The sequence below is a fragment of the Sporobolomyces salmoneus genome (genome assembly GCF_050403485.1).
Source record: "Sporobolomyces salmoneus JCM6883 DNA, S_salmoneus_JCM6883_v1_ctg59, whole genome shotgun sequence".
Classification (NCBI taxonomy): domain Eukaryota; kingdom Fungi; phylum Basidiomycota; class Microbotryomycetes; order Sporidiobolales; family Sporidiobolaceae; genus Sporobolomyces; species Sporobolomyces salmoneus.
The window spans coordinates 68119-85048 of record NW_027481104.1 but is presented as its reverse complement, the minus strand read 5'-3'; the positions used below and the strand labels follow the sequence as shown (position 1 = coordinate 85048).

General features: G+C 50.6%; 4 protein-coding genes across 4 annotated transcripts; 1 reads left to right on the top strand and 3 right to left on the bottom strand.

The window, feature by feature from the left end:
* Nucleotides 1-106: 106 nt before the first annotated feature.
* LAS1 (rRNA-processing protein LAS1) lies at nt 107-2142 on the bottom strand (the record flags this gene model as incomplete). The annotated part of the gene is made up of 7 exons (XM_076634414.1): nt 107-283; nt 347-430; nt 518-641; nt 714-1070; nt 1164-1573; nt 1639-1965; nt 2029-2142. 7 exons carry the CDS (start codon nt 2140-2142, stop codon nt 107-109), a joined length of 1593 nt encoding a protein of 530 aa, XP_076485625.1.
* Nucleotides 2143-2312: 170 nt separating this feature from the next.
* DBP2 (DEAD-box ATP-dependent RNA helicase DBP2) lies at nt 2313-5841 on the top strand (the record flags this gene model as incomplete). The annotated part of the gene is made up of 12 exons (XM_076634413.1): nt 2313-2334; nt 2435-2497; nt 2616-2693; nt 2763-3485; nt 3609-3768; nt 3836-3887; nt 3977-4123; nt 4192-4222; nt 5181-5203; nt 5311-5340; nt 5468-5699; nt 5777-5841. 12 exons carry the CDS (start codon nt 2313-2315, stop codon nt 5839-5841), a joined length of 1626 nt encoding a protein of 541 aa, XP_076485624.1.
* Nucleotides 5842-6762: 921 nt separating this feature from the next.
* VPS45 (Vps45p) lies at nt 6763-9721 on the bottom strand (the record flags this gene model as incomplete). Its single annotated transcript, XM_076634412.1, has 11 exons — nt 6763-7069; nt 7130-7339; nt 7402-7592; nt 7656-7763; nt 7869-8024; nt 8103-8268; nt 8364-8518; nt 8589-9083; nt 9146-9225; nt 9290-9560; nt 9632-9721. The coding sequence occupies 11 exons, from the start codon at nt 9719-9721 to the stop codon at nt 6763-6765; spliced, it is 2229 nt and encodes a 742-aa protein (XP_076485623.1).
* A 563-nt stretch (nt 9722-10284) lies between these two features.
* JCM6883_005334 (uncharacterized protein) lies at nt 10285-14589 on the bottom strand (the record flags this gene model as incomplete). The annotated part of the gene is made up of 14 exons (XM_076634411.1): nt 10285-11013; nt 11077-11484; nt 11552-12420; nt 12490-12607; nt 12672-12957; nt 13027-13325; nt 13397-13625; nt 13703-13753; nt 13813-13897; nt 13963-14006; nt 14078-14146; nt 14207-14271; nt 14336-14363; nt 14474-14589. The coding sequence occupies 14 exons, from the start codon at nt 14587-14589 to the stop codon at nt 10285-10287; spliced, it is 3396 nt and encodes a 1131-aa protein (XP_076485622.1).
* Between the last annotated feature and the right edge of the window lie 2341 nt (nt 14590-16930).

The following is a 16930-nucleotide window of genomic DNA, read 5'->3' as shown; positions in this document are numbered from 1 at the left end:
CCTCTGCGTGCTCTTTAACAACCATGCGATGAGTGCTCGAAGAAGAGTAGTTTTACAAGACGAAAACTCGAGTTCCTACGAGATTGCCTGCGGATCCTATCCCTCCTCATCGCACCAGATCTAACCCCTCGAATCCTCCTCCCGAGAGCGGTAATGTCCCAATCGGACACGCTTTGAACCCCTGTACCAATCCCCAACTCGATCCTGTCGATTTCGAAGCGCTTGCAACGTTTTCGTTCGAGGAAGTCGGATTCGAGGGAAGTGATGGCGAGGAGGCGGAAGTCTACGATCATCCGAAGGAGTGAGTGACAAGAAGGAGGCAGAGGAAAGAGGGGAAAGGACGAACCAGTTTTTGTTCAATTTCGAAACTCCTCTTCAAGATCTCTTCGATTACTCGTTCGGCTTGTTCTGGCGTCTCCACTCCCTTCATCTAAGCGTCACCAGTTCCTCTAATGTCAGTGGGGACGAGCTCACAGCAACAGGCAGGAAGAGACTAAAGAGTGAGTGAGGGACTAACGAAATTCGAACCCGATTCTTGTTGATTCGTCCTAACGATCTTCAATAACGGTTCGACTTTTTCCCTCAACTGCGGTAGCGTCTCATCCGTCTTGTTCAGGATCGCCTCGACCAAAGCGATCGATCTACCGTACCCCTCAGAATCTCGTTCAGCGGCCCAAACGGAACGGGAGAAGAGAGAGGAAAAGTGAACGCACGAATTCGTACTAGCAACTAAACAACTCTTGATGATCCCCTCCACCGTCTCCACATCCATCGCTTCCCCTTCCAGCGGTACGAGGTGCAAAACCCACGCTTGAAGCGTTAAATGAATCGTCGGATCCGATTTCTCCCTTTCTCCTTCTCGCTGCTCCTGAGAGGAGTCCGGCGGAGGCGTACAGAGTACATCGACGATTTTCGATACGAGGGTATCGAGGAATGAATCGGAATCGTCTTCTGAGGAGGAGGAGGAAGCGGGAAGGGAGAAAAGTGTTTCATCGAGGAATTCGAGGAGGGATGAGTAGAGATCTATGAGAGGTTTCGGTAGCGCGGGGGAACGGGTCGAAGGTCGTTTCCTGTGCGCGTACGAAGGACATCAGTCCGAGTTCCATCGAACGGAACGGTCGAGAGTGAGAGACAGGGAAGAAGTAGCACGAAGAGTAACTCACTTTTTAGCTAGAGGTACTAACCATCCCAAATCATCGACCAAAACTCCCGCAACAGTCTCCATAGCTCTTTCCCTTGTCCTCTGAGCCACAAGTCCCGCTAACCCATTCGGATTCAAACTCTTTCTCGTCACTTTTCCACCCGCGGCCTGACTCTGTGTGAACCCGTTCTCCGTGCCCCAGCGTTCGAGATCCCGATACACTCGAAGGAGTTCATTCTTGATTCGACCGGATTGGGAGGCGTCCTTTAGGAGAGACTTGAGGAGAGATTTGTAAGAGTTGAGAGAAGCTAGGAAAGGTTCGAGAGGGAGAGGAGGGAGGGTTGAAGTAGAAGACGATGGGGAGGTCGATGATAGAGGATTGATGTTAGAGATTGTGGGGTGCCAGTAGTGAAGGTAGAGCCAATCTATCGCCTACAGACCACTCGAAACCGTCAGATTTTCATTTCGCTCGAAGCGCGGGAGGAAAATGAGCTTACTTGTCTAGCTCCTTCCCTCAATACAGGTAAAGCAGGTAATTCCTCATGAGTAGCTTGATGTCGCAGTTCCACGAACCAGAGGGGTAATCCAAGTTGAGTAGCGAGGGAAGAAATCGATCTCGCGAAATAAGCCGTTTGGAGAGGGTCAACGAGGGAGTTGACGAATCTGATTAGGGTCATCGAGTAGCTCAATCGTAGTTGGGAGCTTGAAGGTCGCGGGGAATGACAGGAGGAGCTGGGCGAAGAGTCGAGTAGAATCAGATTCAACAAGTTTGCGGTTGATTCGACGGCGCTAGGACACAAGTTGCGCGATTGCCAGACTGCTATCTGTTCACTCGCATACTTCCTACATCAGTACAGAGCTTGATGCGACAGAGAGTTGAGACGTACCCGAGAAAGTGCAGTTCTTTGTCGAGTTGTATCTCCATCCGATTCGAACAAGTCTGAATAGACCGATTGGAATTCTAGTGGAGTCGTCCACGCCGTTCGATGCGGGAGTAACATAGCCGAGTCGAGCGAGGATGCGAGTAGTTTGGTGAAAATCCCTCTCTTTGACTTTTTCATCTCTTTCTCTTCTTCTCTTCTCTTCACTTTCTTTTCAACCTCGACACGACTCGCTCACAGACGAGTTTCGATCCCCCTTTACACTCTTTAAGACAAAGCAAACAGATAACATGTCTGGATACGGATCATACGGTTCGTTCTCCTTCCCTCTGATCGCCACGCTCCCCCTTCTCCCTTTTTTCATCAAAAAAACAATTTAAACTGACTCGCTCCTCTTTCTCGCTCGATCTAGGTGGCGGCGGCGGTGGATACGGTGGAGGTGGAGGAGGTGGCTATGGCGGAGGAGGAGGAGGAGGTTCGTACCAATCTTATGGAGGTTAGACTCGCGTTCAACTCTTCTTCTCTCACTGCCTTTACCCCTTTCTTATCCCTTTTGATCGGTTCACTGATGAGTATTTGATCGTGTTGAATAGGCTACGGTGGTGGAGGAGGAGGATATGGTGGAGGAGGGGGAGGATACGGCGGAGGAGGAGGATTCGGAGGTGACCGAAGTAAGTTCTCTCTTCATTCACACTCTCACACACACATGCACTTCGAGACTGACGCTGTTCCATCCACAGTGAGCAACCTTGGAGACGGTCTTCGCGCTCAGAACTGGGACCCCGCGACCCTCATCAAGTTCGAGAAGAATTTCTACGAAGAGGACAAACGAGTTGCCGCTCGTTCCGAACGCGAGGTCACTGAATACCGTCGTGAGAAGGAGATTCAGATCTTCGGAAATCATATCCCTAAACCGGTGACGAATTTCGATGAGATGAATTTCCCTTCTTACATTATGGCGGAGATCAAGCGAGCTGGATTCACCGCTCCCTCCCCGATTCAATGTCAAGCTTGGCCTATGGCTCTCTCTGGACGTGATCTCGTCGCGATTTCGGCTACCGGTTCCGGAAAGACCATCTCTTTCGCCCTCCCCGCCATGATCCACATCAACGCTCAACCCCTCCTCTCCCCCGGTGATGGTCCTATCGTCCTCATCCTCGCTCCTACTCGTGAATTGGCCGTTCAAATTCAAGAAGAATGCACGAAATTCGGTTCGTCGTCGAGGATTCGAAACACTTGCGTTTACGGAGGAGTTCCGAAAGGAGGTCAAATTCGCGACCTTCAACGTGGTTCCGAAATCGTTATCGCTACCCCGGGACGTCTCATCGATATGCTCGAATCTGGAAAGACCAACCTTCGTCGTGTTACCTACCTCGTTATGGATGAAGCCGATCGTATGCTCGACATGGGATTCGAACCTCAAATCAAGAAGATTCTCGAACAAATTCGTCCTGATCGTCAAAGTGAGCGCTCTCTCTCCGAATGAGGTTCGGATCGATTCGACTTGTCTCGAGTTCGAGTCGTTCCGCCTCCTCCTCCGAAATTCTATTTGAACTCGTGAACTGATTCTCGTATTCTTGTGACAGCTCTCATGTTCTCTGCGACGTGGCCGAAAGAAGTTCAACGCCTCGCTCACACTTACCTCAAGGATTTCATTCAAGTTCAAATCGGATCTCTCGAATTGTCTGCGAACGTCAACATTACTCAAATCGTTGAAGTTTGCTCCGATTTCGAGAAACGTGGAAAGTGAGTCCTCTTCTCCTACTCTCTCTGTACTTGAGAGCGTGTCTCTGATTCGCTCGTTCTTGTTCAGACTCATCAAACACCTCGAAAAGATTTCTTCCGAAAACGCCAAAGTTTTGATCGTAAGTTTTCTTTCTTTCTTTCTTCTCCCTCCTTCTCTCGACTTTCCCCCTTCCGAACTGACACACCTCGCTCGATTGACAACAAAAAGTTCATCGGAACCAAGAGGGTCGCCGACGACCTCACGAAATACCTCCGACAAGACGGCTGGCCCGCACTTGCGATTCACGGAGACAAACAACAACAGGAGCGAGATTGGGTTCTCGGAGAGTTCAAGAGTGGAAGGAGTCCTATCATGGTCAGTTTTAACTCTCTGTTCTCTCAAATCGTGTGAGAACGAGAAACTGATGCGATTTCGAGAGTTAGATTGCGACGGATGTCGCTTCTCGTGGTCTCGGTAAGTTGTTCGATTTCTCTTGATTTTGCTAGGACGGTCTTTTCGTGGTGTCTCTCCAGTATCGCCGCTCTCGCTTGCTTGCTCTTCCTCGTCGCTCGTGCTCGCCCACTTCGACACCGGCTCCGAAGAATCACCGCGCCTTCGACATCTTTCGACGGCGACTTTTTCGACTTAACTGTCGGGATCAAGGTCTTCGACCTCTGGAGGAGGAGGATTCTCTTCCATTGACGGTCATTCGCTTCAGGATGAACTACGGCCTCGAGAAAAGAAAGAAGGATCTCCTCTGTCTCAAAAGTTCTCCTTTCTTTCCTGCTCGTATCCGGACGATAGAGAATTGATGACCGTGGTTTCCATCCACGTCTATCTCCCTCTCTTCTCAATCGTCTGTGTGGCAGTTTAGAAATGGTAGTTACGAAAAAAAACGAGATGTTCAGAGGATTCCCTTCTTAGTTACTCGAGTAGTTCCTCCGTTTGAATGCATGATCGGGTCGTCGTCGTCGTCGTCGCAATCGCTTCAAGTTTCCAATCCTCGCAATGCAACGAACCTTTCGACCCCTCCCCTTCCTTTCCGTCTTCATTGACGAGACCTGAGCTGAGCGAACAACGATCTCATCGTGGTTATCTCTTTCCCCCTCAGCGTTGTATGCTCCTTAACTCGTTTCCGACCGTGCCCGAGTTTTGCACGTCGAGAAAGTTGAGCGTTTCCTTCAGCCTTCCTCTCGACTTCCTCTCGATTTTCTTCGATTTCTTTCGACTTCCTGGACCGACGAGCAACGACGAGCAGAGCGCGAGCAAGCAAGATGCGATACGAGACGACTGGAGAAGGGAGCTATGAGCAGTGTTTGGAGCGATAATGGAGTTGGCGAGACGAGGAGAACGAGTTTCGCAAGTTTCGAGTTTTGAGCTTTTTTTACTGACTTTTCACTTTCTCTTGTCCCCCCCTTTCTCTCGTCAATAGATGTCAAGGATGTCGCTTACGTCGTACGTTCTCTTTCCCTATCGTCGAAACTTTCTTGCGCAGCAGAAAACTGACTCGACTTATTCCTCTTCATCTCCCTCTTCTTCCAATACCCTCCGCCTCTTCACAGATCAACTATGACATGCCTAATGGCGTTGAAGTAAGTTCTAGCTCTCTTGGCTCTTGCTGTCTTCTTGACCCGACTTGGGGACTTGCGCGAAGAAAAGCGATTTTCTTTCCGTCTTGACCGAGTTTGGCTGACTTCTCTCTCTCTCCCTCTCTATTAGGACTACATTCACCGAATCGGACGAACTGGTCGTGCTGGAGCGAAGGGAACCGCCTACTCGTACATCACTCCCGACCAAGGGAAACTCGCGAAGGATTTGACGAAAATATTGAGCGACGCGAAACAAGTCGTACCGCCTCAATTGCAAGAGATCGCTCACTTTGGTGGTGGAGGAGGTCGTGGTGGAGGAGGACGAGGACGAGGTGGTTACCGAGGTGGAGGAGGAGGACGAGGTGAGTCTCACTTTCTCACGCTTTTCAACTTTGATCGATCACTGACTCGGTTCGCGTTCGATCGTTTTTCTCGATAGGTGGAGGAGGAGGAGGCTACGGTGGAGGAGGAGGATACGGAGGAGGAGGAGGAGGAAGGTGGTAAACAATCACCCTTCGCTCTCTCGCCCTCTCTCAGCTTTCAGCTTGTACACTTTTCGCTCTACGGTTGTTTCGATTCCCCTTTTCCCTCACTCACTCACTCCGGCATTCCCTTTACCTCCTATTCTACATCGCGCTCGCGTTCATCATCATCAGCTCTGATCCGCTCGCCAAACTACTCTAGACTGTTTCTGATTTGCTCTTTCTCTTTTCTTCTACCCTCATGTGTACTAGTTCTTCTCACTCTCGTTCAATACAATCCTACCTCGATAGTTTTGTCGCATTCATTCGTTGCTGTTGTCTGCTGAGAGACGAGAGAATAGTTTGCGGTTCGAACGAGCGCAAGGATCTCGTGCGAAAGCTCTCGATTCGCAGCATCTCGTCTCCACTATACGTTCACTACGCGAGAGACTAACGCAGCAATCGAGCATACGAGAACTAGGGTTCGCCTCGCTGCTGATGCGTTGGACGAGAGCTTGGAGTTCTCGACGTCAAAACAGGACAAAACGAGGCTCGCTCGCTTTCCTCTTCCTCTTGCCTCGCCTTGCTGAGCGTGCGCTGGTGAGGCGGGGCGGAAGAAGTGACAGCTCTTGGCTCCTACGAGACGGGAGATGGAACCAATCTCGACAGAGAAATATAGCTCGAGAGAAAGAACACAGCCAGAGAAGTCAAAAACGTTCCCTTCGCAAGCTGTCGTTGTCGCGTGTTTGCGCCGTTTCTGCCGCCCGCGCATCCTCTTGGAAGTCGAGAAAATACGGATGACGAGCTCAGAGCAAGAAAAGTTGAGAGCGCAATCGAGGCGAAGCCGACAATAGAAAAGAATTTCTCGCGACACAGCTTCTTCGCATCTCCCCTCTCATTCTCTTCCTTGTCGAGGCTCCAGCAAGTCGATTACAACAGCTGAAAGACGAGTTTGAGTTACTACTCAATTCAATCTAACTCCATCGACGCGACTCCTCACTTTCCCGAACAAATCTTTCAACCCATCTCTCGCGGCGTCCGTTGCTGCTTCTAGCGTATTCCCAACTCGATGATCGACGTTGAGGGAAACGGGTCCGATGTTGAGTGCGTAATTGTCCCGAGATGTTGACGGAGGTTGAGAATAATTCGAAGTTGTCGTTGGAGGAGCCGAGAATGCAGAGGAGGAGGCAGGATGCGAAAGATTCGAAGTCGCTGAAGTGTAAGTCGGAGCGGGGAACGAGAAAGAAGCGTCTCGAACCATTTGCAAGAATCTATTCGAGCTCGATCATCAGTTTTCGTTTCGTCTCGTTCGCGAGGGAAGTTCGACTGACGTTTTACTATTATGCACGCAAGTCCCACCCAACAAGATCCTCATTCCAACTCCGATATTCCCTCCTTCTCTCGATGATCCAACGCCGGAAGAAGGGCCGACGGATCCGGAGAGACCTTGACCTGATTCGAATTGCGCGTTGAGTTGAGCTACGTAGCGAGCTTCTTCGTAGGTTGTCCCGCCAATCATGAAGAGGATCACGTCTTGCGGTCTATGTCACGTTGAGTGGCGTCAGTTGCGGAAGAGAGAAGAAAGGAAGGGAAACGAGCGTACCGAGAATAAACGCCTCCGCTTCCTTGCTGAGCATTCGACCCACCAGCGTACGAAGACGGCTGAGCAGACGCTGGGTGTCCATGTTGACCTTCGATGAACGGATAACTCGACTCCTTCAATCTCCCTCTCAGTAGCAAATCTAGAGTTTCCGCTAAATGAGGTTTGTGCTGAGTGTAGACGTTCTCAACTCCCTATTCCGACAGACGAAAGTGTCACGCTTTAGCTCGTGAGGAGCAAGATAGACTGAAGCGTACCTTGAGACCTTTCAAAGCTGATTTTCCTCGAGAGAAGATGTTTTCGTTCGAGAATAGATCGTCTTGTCTTTGTTCAGATCCGGCAAATCCGAGCATGATATTCACCATCTAGACAATCGTTGGGCCGCAGCGTAACGAGCGTGAGCAAAGAGGGTCAGTCTTTGATGTTGCAAACAAAAACGATCAAACGAAACGAGACAATTCTCGACTCACCTCTGCATCCTCGACCCCCTGTCTCCGTAACAGCTCTACGATCTGTCCAATCTGGTTCCCCGGTAACTTCTGATACCTCAAAGCGTACAAAATCGCCAATCTCAATTTCGCACTACTCGAAACTTCTTCGCCCGATTCAATCGCCGCTTGAACTGCCTGTCAACAAAGAAGCACCGACATCGTCAGCGTTCTCGGAAGCAAGAATGCAAAGAATGAGAAAGACCCAGTGCTGACCCGAAGATCTTGCGAATGGGACTCGTTCGCAGCGAGACTTTGTTCGAGTTCACTAATCTCGAGGAGTTTGCGTTTTTCAACGAGTCGAGATAGTTCTCCGACGAGGGCGACGTGTTTAGAGACGTTTGAACCGAGTTTACGGAATTCGGGGTATTCGTCGATGAACCTACGGGAACGATGAAAATAAAAACGAGATCAGCTCGATTCGATTCCGAGCGACGAGAGGGTTTCGAATGAGAATGGAGACAAGGAGAGACTGACCGTTTCATATCCTTTACAGTTTCGAGTTGTTTCCCAACTTGACTAGATTTCCCATACTCGTTGACGTATTCACTCAAATGAGCTCCCAAGTCACCAAAATTATCATACATCGTCTTCTTGAAGAATGGATCTTGATCTGGACTCAATACTAATTCCTGTCGACCGAAGCACGAAAATACACTCAGCCTCGTACTTAAGGGTGAGTGAGATCGAGACGGAGCGAACCTTCAATTCTTCTCGAACGTCCGGAGCGTCCTGAAGCGAAACTCGTCCATTAACGATCCCCAATTCCTCGTGTACCATCCCCTGATACGTCCATTGCGTCAACAATGGCGTAACGGGATCATTCCTCCGATCCAAGATAATCAAAATTGGGGATTTCTCGCTTCTTCGAAAATCGAACAATCCTCCTCCTCCTCCCTCACCACCTTCATTTGAGCTACTCGAGGTAGTGATCGTATTGAGAAGATCGCGACCGAGTTTGTGAGCCAGTGAGGACATGCGCTCGTACCGAATTATGGGCTTTTTCTTGAGTGAAAGGAGGAGAGCGGTAAGTTGAGAGAGGTGGAGTTGGTAGGATGGTGAAGAGGGGGACCACTCGGAAGGAGTCGAGCCGTATAAGGGGTAGGTACGATATGTCGGGGAGGGATGCAGTGGAGTAGGGAGGAGGGAAAGCGAGAAATGAGAGGGAGTGAGAGGCGAGTAATCGAGAAAGTATTCCTTTTCGCAGTAGGTCGAGAGTCAGCGACGCTAAGACGAGCGAGGGAGAGTGCAGTACGTACTTGTACTTCTTGAACGAGCTCGAATCGATCAGCTTCGGCCAATCTTTCGATTTGCATTTTCGTTAAACAATTCGTGAAATCTGTTGCGTGACTCTTCCTTCAGCTTTTACTCTTTCGCCTGAGCTGAGCGAAATCAACACGCACATAGCCAGTACCCTCCGTATCTCGCTTCCTGTAGCTCATTCTCGCAAGCTTGAATCGATTCCTCCGTCGGCCTCAGAATCACGATACAATTTAAATGAGGTAATCTCTCGGCTCCTCCCGCTGCAGTCGAAGTCGGTGGATACGCGGATGCACCAGGTAGTGCGCTTGAAGAAGCAGTGGAGCGTCGGGAAGGGTTGTCGATTCGATCTGTCAGGTAAATCTCATGCTGTAGGAGGTTTGACTGAGTCGTCACGAGAGATACTATCGGTGTCTATCTTGTACGGAATCGATCGTCGTTAGCGCAGTCACAGCGAGTGAGGCTAGAGGAGACCAGGAACGAACCGTGTCTTGATCCAACAAGAGTACTTTGATCCCTCGTGTATTCGTCACGATCTTGTCCAAGTAGGTCTGTACAGCTTTCAAGCAGTCCATCGACGGCAGTTCGCTGTTCGTGGCACGCTGGAAAGAGCTTGAGATGACCCCGAGTGGGGAGAGAGATGACGATCTCGAACTTTCGCTGCTTGTTGTTCTGGGGCGCGCTGGAGCGTTGATTGTAATTTAGGTGTGCTTTGAGTTCGAGGTGGGCGGAAGCGGAAGCTTGGTCGATGTGAAAGGTGAGAAACAACAAAGCTCGCTGAGTTCTGAGATCAGATTCGCGGCCAGCGCAACTCGCTGCATTTCTTAAGTACAAGAGACGAGTGTCTTGCAACCAGTCTCTCTCTGCTCCAGGAGGATGTTTGAAACTCGGTCGAAGCCGTTCTTCGCCGCAAGATCCTCGAGAAGCGTCGCGGAACCGAAACGGCGAGCAGAGTTACAACGGAGAACAGATGCATGATAGATTGCGATAGAGATGCATGGCAAAGAAGCTAAGGAGACAAGGTGGATTAGAGAGGTGTAGAAAATCAGAAGTAAAGGCAAAGAGAGAGAGCTTGTGCAAGAGAGAGAGGCTTTGCCAAGAGAGAGAGAAAAGATATATACAAAGTTGAGCTTTCATTCTACTCGTTGACTCGTTTCGAAGGCGTCCTCCTGACGTTCAACCCACTTCCTACAACCGGTAAAGGTCTACCCGATCCTGCTGTTCCTCCTTCTCTCGCAGGACGATCAACTTTCGCGAACCTGATCGAAGGACCTGAATCGTTTGCTGCTTCCGGCGACTGATGACGATTCGTCTCGGGTGATCCACGAGGAGTCGAAGAAGAGTTGTCTTTCACACGGAAGAGGTCTCGAACGACGGACATTGCCGAGCTGTTTTGTCGACGGGGAGGAGGTCGAGAAGTCGAAGTCGAGGAATTGAGAGATTGGGGTTGTTCTTGCGCTTCTTCGGCTTCGGCCGCTGCATCCTCATCGTCCGAGACAGGGTCAATTCGATCCGTGCGAGTGAGAGCGAATCCTTTCGACGGTTGAGGAGCGGGGGAAGGAGTTCGGGATCGAGAGCGAGCTTGATCGCCACGAGGAGTCGAAGGTGCTGTCGAAGAGTCTTGCTTCTTCATTGATTCACTCTGTTTCGAACCTGATCCTGAAGCGACTGGTTTTCGTTCTCGAGATTGGGGTTCTTCTTGTCGCTGTTTCGAAGTGCCGAAGATCTTGGCGAATTCGGCTTCGAGAGCTTCAGTCGAATGACCGAGTCCTTGGAGGGCGGAAAGGTGTCGTTTCGCTCGAGCGTGTTTCTCCTTTGGCGTCAAATCTCGAACTGAAATCTTTCCGTCTGGTCGCTCCGTGACAACCTGCAGATCGAATCGAAGTCAGCATTCGATTCGAGAGACATAGATGGAGACTCGTGAGCTCACCTTGTCACCTTCGATCCATTCCTTGTCTCCCTCTTCTCTCGACGGACTCGAATCTCGATAATGTCTCTCTTTCCTACACCAAGCGTCTCTCTCCAGCTTCTCCTTCCTCTTCCTCTCCTTCTCTTCCGGTGACATCTTCTTCTCGATGGCGTTGTGTCCCGTTCCGAGAACAGCAGCTCCGAGCGACGAACCTTGACGAAGCATCTTCGCAGCAACTCGTTTCACGGCACCTTCCTCGTGGTCTCCTTCGCCGTGTTTCGTACGCATTCGGTCCTTCTCGTCGTCGATCATACCGTCGGGAACGTTCAGGACTTGTCGAGAAGGATGTCTCTCTGCTTTTCGACTCGCTTCGGGACTTGCGTCGGGATCGATGACTTCGACGTCTCCATTTCCGTGATCAATGATAATCTGCGCGGAATAAGCTCAGGGGTCAGCCCAGTCAAGCGAGAGTAAAGAAAGGGGAATCAGTGCTCACCTTTCGGCCGTCTTTCCAAGTTTGAGTTCCTCGACAGTATCTCGCTTCCAACCTAGGATCTCGTTTCTGTTTTCGGTGTTTGTTGATGGGAGACGGTGACCTACTCCTCCTCTCTTCCTCGTCGTGATCTTTTCCTTTCCCTTTACCCGACTTCGACGCCATTTTCTCCTTGTACCTCTGTCGAGCTTCCTTCGAATCGTCCGCGTCTGCTCCGATGTCGCCAAGAATGTTTCTCGGAGGATTGTCGTCTGCCTCCCTTCGTTCATCCTCTGCGACATCCCTTCCATGCATCGCTTCCCGTTTCCTTCCCCTCTCGACGTCCTCCTCCGTTTGAACCTCTTTCGAGACTTCGGCTCCACCACTCTCCTCGATATCCGATTCCTTCTCCTCGACTTCCTCATTCTCCTTTTTCTTCTCCTTCGATTCATTCCTAAGTTGTTCCTTCTTTCCCGCTCCAACTTTGCCTTCCGGAGCCGCTCCGAACATCGCCGCGACTCCACTATCCTCCTCTGCCGACTCTTCTCCAGCCTGGTCTTCCTCCTCCTCGCTCGATCCCTTCCGTTTCCTCCCTTCTCCCGCCGCGAGCGTATCACTCCCACTTTCCTCACTCCCTTTTCTCGTAATTCCTTTCTCCGCCAAACTTTCCGGACTCTCATCGTCATCCCGATTAATAACGATATCTTCTGCTCGAGTCGCCCGCTTGACTCGTGACATCCAGCTAGGTTCGGCCGCGCCGTCGCGACCCGAGATCGAGAAAGTTGTGCCGAAACGAGAGTTGCCGGATTGAGCGGTGAGAGTGCGAGAGAAGGATTGGACGCGAGAGTGAACTCGTCGACCGAGGGTGAAGAAGGAGATAGTTAGTCCGTGAACTAAGGTCAATTGAGAAAGTTGTCAGCGAAACGAGTTTCGAAGAGATGAGAGAAGGTGAGAAAGCTTACCGAGAATCGAGGATAGAACGATACAGTAAGTGACGGGAACGCAAATGAGAGCGAGAGTTTCAATGTTGTCCCGCGGAGGGATTTGAGGAGTCGGTAATTTCGTCGCCGCCAAAGTCGACTGAAACCGAAACAACTCTGTCAGTTTTCCCTCGCTGATGTTCGTGCTCGAGGGTCAGACTCACGATAAAGATCGCTCCCACACCCATCGGTCCGAAATGACCCGCAAACAACGCTTCCCTCCTCGTTTTAATATCGGGAATCCACCATTGAAGCGCAAACATTGTCGGTAGCCTCCTCAATGTCAAGATCCCGAGACACAGCAAGACCATCCTCCAAGGTACTAGAGTCGTGTAACCGTTGTTCCAAGCTGCGAAAGGCATCGTGGCTCCGATGTAAATGAAAATCGCAGAGTTGGCGAGTAGATCGATCGTTGAGGAGAAATTGGATTCTTCGATAGATTCGGTAAACCTATACGTCCTCAAGAATGTCAACCCACTAGATCGATGGTGAGATAGTGAGGAAGACTCGTGAACTGACCAATCATCCCAAGCGAACGCGGTTCCACAAGCGAAAGCCGCCAACAAATCATCCGAACCAGCTAACGTCGTCAACCCGGTAACGAGCAACGATAGAGCGACATACATCGCGACCATTGATTCACGATCGATCAATTCTCGTCTCTTCGAGAACTTGAGGAGTTTGCGAGCGACGATTCCCACGACGGCACCGATGATGATTCCGAGAATAATTTGATAGAGTAAGACGAGGAGGATCCAGTAACCGATTGATTCTCCGACCGAATGAGTACCACGAAGGAGGAGGAACAAGGCGAGATACTGTTCAAAAAACGAGTGAGTTTCTCGTCGAACTGGAAGATAGTAGACTTCGCATGCGAGAGAGAACTCACGAGGAAAGGAAACGCAGCACCATCGTTGCATCCCGATTCAGCTTGTAAGATGTGTCGAATATGACTCGGTACGTGTTCTTGAGCGTATTTTCCTTTTCCAACGACCGACGAAGCGAGAATCGGATCGGTAGGAGTTACTCCCGCGGCGATGACGAGAGCCGGCAAGAATTCGAGTCCGGGAATGATCGCGTACATCAAAACTCCGGCGACCATCCATCCCATCAACATGCTACGAGGATTCGACGAAAGTGAGGGCGTCAGGCGCAAATTCGAGCGAGAAAACGGGAGAGAGATCGAGAGACTGACATGGGTCCGAGTAACATGGCCAAACTCTTCCAGTGTCGGAGAACGTAGGCCCTGCAAAGACGAAGAGGTCAGAGGCAGGTCGGGAGTCGAGAAGAACAGAGTTTACTCACTTGGGCAATTCGACTCCGACAGCAAAGACTGATAGAGCGATGACGATTCGAGTGAGTTCGAGGGTAATCTCGTCGGCATGATGACCTGGAATGGGATGAAGTGCAGGGTTAGCTTATGCTCCTTGAACGACAAAACGATAATTGACCTACCTGCTGCCCAAGTGCGAGGCGCGAAAATACCGGCACCGTATGATCTATGCAATGAGGTTCACGTCAGGCCTCCTCCACGCGGATGATGAACTCGGGAGACGGAGCAGAGACGTACGAGAAAGCGATTCCGAAACAAGTTGCGATAATTGCTTCTCCAATGTACATTCGCTCCTTGATGAAACCCCTGTCGACGGCTCATACACATCAGCTTATACTTCTGTCTTTCGTCTTGGAGTGAACTCACGAGAAGAGACCGAAGAAAGTGATGAAAAGGGTTAGAATCGTGATTGCGAGATGCACGATGTTGACCTGAGTTCATTAAGGACGATCAGTCTCTGAACACATCTCGAAGGTCCTCAGCGTGCAGACTCACTTCTGTCACAACCGTAAACATCTCGTGTCTGTCGAAGGGAAGTTGAATAAAGACAAATCGTCAGTTTCACTCTTTCTCGCTTCGACTCGCTCCAAGACAACGAACGAAGGGTGACAAGAAGAGCGTTATTGGACTCACGAAGCTTCTTCGAAAGTACCAGCTCCTTCGTAAAGTTCAGCATCGGCAGGGTCCATCGTCGCTGGACGAAACACTTCTGACCTCCTCACCATCCATGACAACGCCGATTCCGCCATCTTGCGGTAGAACTTCTATAACGCTTCTGTGCGTCTTTCAGTATCGAATTCGAGGGAGAACTGAGCGGGGTCGACGAGTTGTAGGGGCGTGAATTTCGATCCGACCGAGTTGAGCGATGAGAGAGAGACGAAAGAGTAGTGCCGGGGACTGTCTGACTCGCTTGATTGAGTCTCGAGGTGCTTCTGATCGAGTCGTGAGAGGGTCGAAGGAGTGGATCGAAGTGAAGAGAGGATAAAAACAGATCTGGCCAAGAGAAACTTCTCTCCCTTCTCCAGACTCTGTCATCGACCTATTCTTCGCTCTTCTCGCTCGTGTAAGCATTGACAGTCGACGCATAACGACCACGCTTTGGTGGAACTCCTTCGGCAGCTAATCCCGTTCTTCGAAACCCGATTCAAATTCCAGCTACATCATTGAATACTTTCGCTGCAACTCGCTACGATTCGATCGTTATCGTAAAGGTTGGTGGGTGGAAGAGCGTCTGTGGGTGCGATACGACCGTTGCGGGCGGACGTTAGAGGGGAAATCGTCGCGGAGAATGCTATCGACAACATCGACTCTAATCGCCGCAACGTCGAGCAGCAAGCAGCATTTAGGAACAGGACAGGCGTGGTCGGAGCATTGTCTACAGTGGCCCAGCGAGGCTCCATCATCGTGACGAAGGTTGAAGGAAGGAGCTCCTCTTTTCGTTTCCGCGACCTGACTTCGAACGATCTTCGTTCTTGGTTCTTGATCCGATTTCTAGGCTACCATGCTTGCTCTGGACGTGATCGCAGCTTCGGTCGACAAGGTGGGCATCAAGCCAGCTGTAGCTGGGTCTTATCTCGAATTTTTTTTTCGCTGTCGTCTCGCTGCTTCTGGACATGTTCTTCGCGCGCTCGGGATTTCCAATGGCTTTGTTGAGTATTGTGTCGCTTGTTCGTAACGGCTTCCTGCTAGAGTCCCGCGGGTTTCGTTCGAGCTCTCTCAGCTTGCAGGCGAAGCCTCAAGCTCACAATCGCACCTCGATTGCGCTTCATACATGCGCGTTCCTTGCTCCAGCTCTACCGCCTTCACAGTCGTTGTATACCCTCTCGCATAGCGTACCTACCCTTCAAGGCTCACGAGGCAATGCCAGCTCGAGAACTTTCGAGGCGTCGTTCTCGCGAGGTTTCGAAATCGACAGTTCAAGCTTGCTGCCCTGTTTCGGGTGCTCTTTCGTGAATCGTTTCTTCACAGTCGACGACGAACGTCACAGGGTCCCATGTGTAACGTGCGCGACGGGACTAGTCTAGCGAACGCAAAGTCGTCTCGTTCGAACTCGTTTTGTTCGAATATTTTGCGAACGACCTTTGCTCTACTTCAACCCGGGGGACAGTCTTCTCCCTCCATTGCCATTCGATATCTTCTACGTTCAGAAGGGCGTTTCCTGGAGAGTCTCTAAGGATAACTCGAAAAAGACGAGAGGAAGAGCGGTAGAAACTTGCACCACGAGCGAGATGGGATTTGTCGAAACTCTTTGAACGCGACCTCACAAAACCCTCTCTGAATCCGAGACCTCTCTTTTCTCCCTAAGACCAACTCGTACGTTCAAACCTCACTATACTGTTCAATCAAGAGACTCTCTCATTGACCCTCTCTCTCGTGCTCTACAGAGTCAGGATCTAGTTATAGTTTCTCTCTGGTTGTCTTGCTCCTTTCAAACGAGCTACACTGTTTACAGGCCACGATGATTTACGAGGCGTATCCACCGTTCTAGAAGCGAGAACTCGAACACTACCCAGTGTCCGTCGATGACCTTTTAACTCGTTCGTACCTCTCATTCCTTCGTGAATTGAGCTGTCAGGGTGCTTTTCTTCCTTCGGGAAGGAGCATCTGTACGACGTAGTGTGGTGATGCGCTCTGTCTCTGAGCCTGCTAAAGCTGAGTAACTTGTGTTGTTTTTGGGAGCGAGTTCGACCTCGTGAAATCTACTACACTTCCTCCTCTGTCCTCCGAGTATCCTTCTTCTTCGAGAGTACCCTTTCATCATCGAGAGTATGCGAGAGAAACTCCCCGATACCTTCGACGTTGGAAGAGAGAGCGAAAGCTTTCGTCTCGAGCAGTTTTGCATTCTCGCCAGTTTCTCACCTTGCACTTTGCCAGCCTCACTCGACTCAGCGTGCGACAGTAGTGTATACTTTCGGCTGCTGACTGCATTCAGGAGCTGTGTGCTAGAGCTTGAGCGCTTACTCGGAGCATGAACTCGTCTCGCAGCTTTCGCGAATCTCGTAGATTCCGTTTCGCCGCATCTTCGCTTTCTCGGAAAATTAGGTGATTACCGTGTGAATCTGTGTATCCGAATCTACTACACTCCTTCGA